Source organism: Platalea leucorodia (assembly GCF_965183815.1).
Source record: "Platalea leucorodia genome assembly, chromosome: Z".
NCBI lineage: Eukaryota > Metazoa > Chordata > Aves > Pelecaniformes > Threskiornithidae > Platalea > Platalea leucorodia.
This window is the reverse complement of record NC_138858.1, coordinates 41512249-41519431: the sequence shown is the minus strand read 5'-3', so window position 1 is coordinate 41519431 and position 7183 is coordinate 41512249. Positions and strand designations below refer to the sequence as shown.

Genomic DNA, 7183 nt, shown 5'->3' with positions numbered 1-7183 from the left:
CTTGGAGTGAAGACCTCCTGCGGTCCCCTCCTGAGTTATCCTGTTGTCCTATGAACTACAGCTCTTGGAGCATCCCAGCGGTTCCTGCACCTTTCTTTCTTACCTAAAAAAGTGAGGGTGCCATGGCCCCCCGGTATGGCAGGTTTTGTGGTGCAGTGGGACAGCAGGGCAGGTTGTGGTGGCACAGGAGCCCAGGTGGGCTGGGAGCCGCTTTGTTCTCTGCAGATGGGTGTGAGCAGTCATCTTAGTAATGAGTACCAATACCTGGTGGGAGAGTACACCAGATGGAGCCAGGCTCTTCTAGTGGTACCCAGCGACAGGAGCAAGGCAGCGGGCACAAGCTGAAACACAGGAAAACGCACCCAAACGTAAGAAAGCACATTTTTACTGTGAGGGGGGTGATGCACGCCAGCAGGCTGCCCGGAGAGGCGGCGGCATCCCCTCCCTCGGGGACACGCCAGCCCCAGCCGCCCCCGGGGCCGACCCCGCTGCGAGTCGGGGGTGGGGCGGGCCGCCCACCCGGGGCGCCCGCGGGCCCTCCCCGCCCCTCCCCTGCCCTCCCGCGGCCGCGGCTCGCCTCCCTGCGCCCCGCCGGGGTGCCCAGGGGCCGCGCTCAGCCCCGCCGCCGCAGCCGCCGCCGCCGCCGCCGCAGCCCCTGGCTCGGCGCGGCCGCGCCCCCGCGCTCCCGGCCGCCGCGGCCGCCCGCCCCGCCGCCGCCAGCCCCGGCTCCCCCGGCGCGGAAGATGCTGCGGCTCTGCCTCCTCGCCGCGCAGGGTAAGCGGCGGCGGGGGACCCGCCGCGACGCCCCCCGCCCGCCCGGGGCGCGGGCTGGGCGCTGCTCCGGGGTCGGCGGCGGCCCCCAGCCCGCGGCCCCCGGGCCGGCCGGGCGGTGACCGGGGCTCGCTTTGTCCTTGCAGCTCTGCGGCTCGCCGGGGCCGCCTTGCTCTCCCCCGGGTCGTGCGCCTTTGAGGACAGCGCCTGCGGCTACGAGTGGGACTACGCGCATCTGCCCTGGGCACTGCACGGGGAAGGTAAGATCGCTGCTCCCCCGCGGGCGTACAGTAGCCCACCGCGGGTGTACAGCCCCCCCGGGCGTACAGTAGCCCACCGCGGGTGTGCAGCCCCCCCGGAGCGTACAGCCCGCCCCCGGGCGCTGCTGCTGCCCGCGGCGGCGGCGCGCAGGGCTCGGCGGGGCGGCATCCCGGGGTGCCGCTGCCGGCCGCCGGCGCCGCGCTGCTCCGCTTTCCCGGGGCCGCAGCCGCCGTCGGGTCCCTGCCGTGTGCGGCTTCGGTCCCTGGTGTCAGTCCCCTGACGGCCGGTCTGCAGGCGCTGCGGGGAGGCGGCCGTGCTCCCCCCGCCCCCGGCGCAGGTCTCTCCGCAGGTTTCTGCAGGATGCCCCAGAAACCTCCTTCCTCGTTCTTTCTCTTGGGAAGAGGTGTCTGTTACCAATTCCGCTGTAGGTAACCTACCTTCTTCCTAGAAAAACACATCTGTCAAATTCCTATTAAGCTGCATTATTGTGTTTTCTAAATGTATTTTGGGTTCTACTCTAAAAGTGGGTGCATTTTCAGGGCAGGAGACAATCTTTGTGAAGAGTATCTTTACAGCATGTTCAATTAAGGCTTTTCTCGCTTTTATGGTACCTACAGTTCAATAGGAAAAAGATAAGCATTAGCCTTTCAGTAAGTTATGTTAGACTCTACTGACTGCTGTTGAAAGAGAGAACTAAGTCCAGTCACTGTACAGAGTTTCCATACAACTGTAACTCCTACTTGATAAATTTTTAGTGTAGGCTCCCATTTTTGACAGAATCAGTATGCACAAACCAAAGACTAAACAAAAACAAATACAACACGGTTATAACTGGGTAATAAAATAATTTAGTTTTAGTTATGTTGTGGCCACAGCGTCATTCATGCAGTGAAAGCTGTGCTCATGCAGTAAAAGGGACTACGTGTTTCCAAGTTTTTAAGCTCTGAAACAGGTGCCAAGAATAATGAAGAAGTAAGTACAGATACAAAGAGATAGACATCCCTCATTACCCCTCATCAGTGCTCCATTCAAAACGGACTAGTCCAGTTTTGTCATTCCACTCGTTACTCACTTGATAATGAAGCTTCCCCCTCCCCCCCCCATTTGTACCCAGTTCTCACATATGCAAAGTAAGTCACCTTAATTGTTAATTTTTAGATTAGTCATTAGGGTTTGAGAGTGTACAAAGAGTGCTGACAGAAAAGGCTGTGAGGATATCATGATTAAAATAATTGGTTTTTCTCTTCTTTTTTTGTTTAAATATACATATAGTTTCCTGTATTTTTGAAGATACTAGTGGAAATTTAGTAACCAGCTCTGCTTTCCCAGATATGCCTCTTAACATCATGCCCTCTTAAGCTGCCTGTCTTGGAAGCAGCGCTTCCTCCTTGGGATTAATGGGCAGCCACATGGTAGTGGTATTGATTCAGCTCCAAGGGACTGTGAGATGCTGGAAGTAATACCTGCAGAAATGGATGTGCATTGTGTTGTGCACATCCATGCTATGGTGCTTCAAGAAACAGGGAAATTTTATCAGAGATCTGGATCAGCAGCGGCCTACTTTTTTTGTCCCACAGAACACTATTTTGGTTGTTGTAGTTTGATTTTTCGATGTGACCATAAGCATACCAGTGGCTACACAGCTTCTGTCATTGTAGATCTTGTTTTTCAGAGATATATAACTGAACTGTTATACTCTGGGAGGATATGTGGTCTACCAGCTCTCTTAATAGGCATAGTTCTGTCAGCATTTCCATTATAACCCTTTTTTTCTGCAGTCTGTAATTTCGTCATAGTAAGTCGTTGCGTGCAAACACTTGGCACAGAAGGTGCCTCTTCAGAAATACACTCCTAGAATCGTAACTAAATCTAGTTGAAAACAGTTCATCCAAATCTATGTAGCAGGTGTGCAAAACCAGTCTTCCTTAGATGCTCTTTTCTATCGAGTAAAACCATGTTCCTTTTGGCAGCACTGGGCCCTGGTATTTGCAGGTCAGTGTATGTACATGTGGTAATTTACTGAGACAAGAGAGGAAGTTAAGGATGGGAGTGGCAGCTTAGCTTTGAATTGTTCCACTTCTCTTTGCATTGCTTCAAAATTGTTTTATTATTTTAAAATATTATTTGTAGTGTAGTGCTATATACAGCAAATCTCTTACAGGGATTATCTGACTTGCAGTACAAGTTCTTTCATCTTCTAAATCTCTCAATAGTGTGGTCTTGTGCCAAACTGTCAAGATGATGTAAATACAACTAAAATCCTGCCCAGAAATTTCCATTCCATACTTGAAAGTTTTTTGCCCGGTTGCCAAGGAAGCCAATATCTTCTGAACGGCCAGGCACAGAAAGGATGTGTGAGGCTAAATTTTGCTTTTGTTTACAACCATGCATTCCCACTTAAACCAGTAGGTTTCTAAGGTTCAGCTGCTTTTTTAAATGTCTCTGGCTTCTCTTGAGTATTCTAGTAGTTCTGGGATAAAAGATTTTTTTTGTTTAATTTTAGAATTTTTATTACTGAAAATATTCTGATTTTTTTTTTTTTTTGGTTAAAGTTTTGGTACCTGTAATTGGCATTTTAGGGCCCATTTTAGTCAAGTGCAAAAGGAAAATCAAAACAAAATAGTCAATGCTAAAACAGATAGATAGCTGTTTCACTCTTTACTGCTTTACTCAAGACTGGCAAATCAGGCCCTAACAAAGTGGGTGTTTGCAGGATACCAGCTACACAAGGAACAAATCAGGTGTTTTACCGTAATACCTGTCCAGTGGACCTGTGCTCCCATAAACTTCTGCTTCACTGAAACCCTCTGTAAGCCTCAAGCTCTCTCACATGGCTCTGAATTCAGGAATAGGACCTTGAAGTATAAACATCAAGGCACTCTTTTTTTTTAACTGTCAGCCTTTCCAGTCAGTCATCTGCTAACTGGGTGTTTGCATTTTAGAAGTATAGCAATTTTTAGCAGACAGTCACCCTGCAAAGAAAAATGTAAAATACAGAAACAGCTGAGGATATAAATTTCTTTCAAGCTTACCTATGGCTGAGGAGCACACACAGCTGAGGTCATGGCCCAGGCTGGGTAAATATAGCATCATGCTTGAGGCAGCATGTTTCCTAATGTGCTAGTTCTGTTTTCAATTTAAGCTGGGAATTCCCATCCAAACATGATTTGCTTCATGAAGTGAGTGTTTGTAGGATACCAGCTACACAAGAAACACAGCAATGTTGTTGCTCAGGAAAAGGGCATCGTCACGTAATCCTGGTTCTGAAATCTGATGACCAACAGATTAATTTGTGTGTGATCAATGGACCAGTGATAAGATCTGCAAGCTTTAAGTGATTTGCTGTTAACACATAAACCAAGATGTCAATGGCCCATTTTAACTTCAGAGGCGCAGGCATGCTCCCGTAAATATTCTTGCATTCATCATGCCTCTACACAGATAACGTATTTTAAAAAATCCAGGTACAGAATATAAGACAAAGATCAAACTGCTTGGACCCAGCTAATGGATGAGACATTTAGAAAGCAGATCTATGTTCATCACCACTACGGTATTTAGAGATAGCTGAGGAGCTCGAATACCGTGTTGCTTACCACTAACACGCACAGGTATATTTAGCATGAGATCGTGTCCAGTTATGTTGGGTCATACAGCTTTGCAGGTGCATAGTGGCTGGTTTCCACAGGAATTTACTTCTGTGTCAGCAGTATATGTGTTGCAAAGGAAAGGCGTGGTTAATTCTAATACATACTGTCAAACTTTGTATGATAGGATTTCACCAAATAATCTTGAGATTTTGTTTAACCAAATTGTCCATTTATTTCAGAGGACACATGTGCTTCGTAAGTGTAAAAGAAGCTTTAAAACAAAGGAAGATGCTGTGTGTATTAGGCAGTAATCCTGAGTAGAGTAATAAATAAAGCCATGTAGACCCACTTGAAGAGGCAGTAGGAAACACAGCCTTACATCAGTTGCAGCCATTCTGCAGGGTTGGATTTTGGCATTTTTTGCTTTCCTCCCAGCCCTGTCCAGCACAGAGCCAGCCATAACCTGACTGTAAGAACGTCCTGCTCATAGCATTGTTACAGATAAGTTTCATTGGGCGCAATAACTGTGGCACATCTTTTCTGTGACTCTGGACAGCGTTTACATTTTTGCCAAGAATATCTGTACAGCCTTTTGTGTGCCTGTGTCTATGGGTATGTTTTGTTCTCAATCTCCCTTCATTTTAACAGAGACCAGTTTAATAGAGCTACAAGTAAGGTGCATTTGGACTGTCAGCTCAAATTTGCACTAATTGAGTTTGCTGTGCTGCATGCACTTGCCTGGATTTAAGCCTTAGATAAGAAATTTGTCTATTACTACTGCAAGCTATAGGGAAGAGAGGTTGTTTATATTAGCAATGTGCTCCAAAAAGCAAGTGATCATTGTTAAACGTGCCCATGCACTGCCAATTGCACTGGACTTGGAGCTATTTTAGTAGTAGTGGCAACGGGTTTTTTACAGTTGTCTCCTTATCACCTTTGCTCTTCTGTGGAGTGTTGTCTAGCAACTTTCCATGTCGATCTTCTATAATGAGCTCTGTGGCATGGAACTGCTAAAGCTATAACTGGTAGTTGATACAGCCGTATGCATCTGGCTCTCGTGATCCTGAGCAGCTTTAAATGCCTATTTTTGTGTGTGTTGCTTTCCTTCTAAAATTCTGGAAGTGTGTATTACTTCAAATCTCATGTCTCCACGGATATATTTTAATAGCATGCATTTCAGAGTTTTTTAATAATATTTTCTCTTTCTGCAGTATTCCAAAGGAGACTCATCCTTAAAAAGAAATAGATTTCATTCAGAAGAGTGATGTAATAAATCACGATATATATATAAGAATAGCCTGATTTTATTCTCCTTAAAACATGCCTACTTTTTACTGCATTAGTCCAAGACTTTGTTTCTGTGATACACTCAAAATGGGCGTCCATCAGGTAACAGTTTATGGTAAGCAGGTCAGCAAGCAACATCCCTAACAACAGTGTCAGGAAACTGAAGTTTGTCTTTTGGCACATACTTATCATATAGCTACACTTTAAAATGGTTTTGAGATGGAAAATAATTTCAAAAGACAGGACAGCCATCCCAGGCTAGATAAGTCAGGCATGAGAGCAGCAGCATAAGGAATCTCAAATCTAAACATGGCTTGCATACCATTTAAATAGCTTGTATTTACAGCTGTGCCATATGACTTAAAACTGACCTCTTCTGACCTAAGCTCTCTTATCTTGAATGCCACATCATTTGGTTGTAATATGCAGAGTAATGAAACAGGTAATCGTTGGTGATCCTAGATCTTGTTGCACAGCAAATGCAGTTCGTATCTGATTTGTGCTGTGTTGTGCTCAGTTACAAACCTACTGGCTGATAGCTTGGCACGTCTGCAGCCTCTGTTTTCTTTCCATCTATCTGCTGTACTTTCCTGTACATAGGAAAGTAAGCAAATTGAAAATGTAAAAAAGGTGTAACATTGCTGGCTTTGTACAGCCCTAAGATGAGACAAGTGGTCTCACACGTTCATGATAATGGTGTAATTGGGAGCAAAGTAGAGGGTAGTTCAGGGAGACTTGCACCAGCTTGTACCTAGCTGCAGCAGAACCAGGCTGGCATACCACAATGCTCACTTGCTGGCAAGGTTTCCAGCTGATAAATCCACCCTGCTATGGGAGCTTATTGGTTTGGGTCTCCCAAACCTGTAGCCTGGGCATCTCTGCACCAAATGCGATTTGATGGAGTGGAGAAGCCATTAGAACTGGCAGCTGTTACAAAATTCATGTTTCCTGAATATGCCCGCAACTCCCAACAATAAGTTGGACTTTGTTTTGCATGAAAACAACTGAAAACAGATAATTTACCACTAGAATTTGAAAAAAAATTAAAAAACTGTAGGATGGCAAAAGAGTGTTTGGGAGTGGTGATGGAGGCCAGATCACCTCAGTCAAACAAATAACTTGCATGTAACCCCAGAGAAAAACTGGTTCCCTCCAGGTAACAAGATTTATTACTCATTAGTAGGGTGGAGCAACTTGGATGATTCTCTACCACTGATACAGCACTGTAAACCACACCTATTAAAAATTATATTGCAGCTTCACGTTTCAGAATG

At 46.2% G+C, this 7183-nt stretch overlaps 1 protein-coding gene across 1 annotated transcript in view; it reads left to right on the top strand.

Moving 5' to 3' along the window:
• Positions 1 to 743: 743 nt before the first annotated feature.
• The window catches only part of MAMDC2 (MAM domain containing 2), a gene marked incomplete at its 5' end in the record, with an annotated part of 61995 nt that continues 55555 nt past the window's right edge, over positions 744 to 7183 (top strand). Inside the window, 2 exons of the mRNA XM_082336002.1 lie at positions 744 to 774; positions 918 to 1031. Of these exons, the coding sequence (XP_082192128.1) occupies positions 744 to 774; positions 918 to 1031 (145 nt within the window). The remainder of the gene's footprint in view (positions 775 to 917; positions 1032 to 7183) is intronic.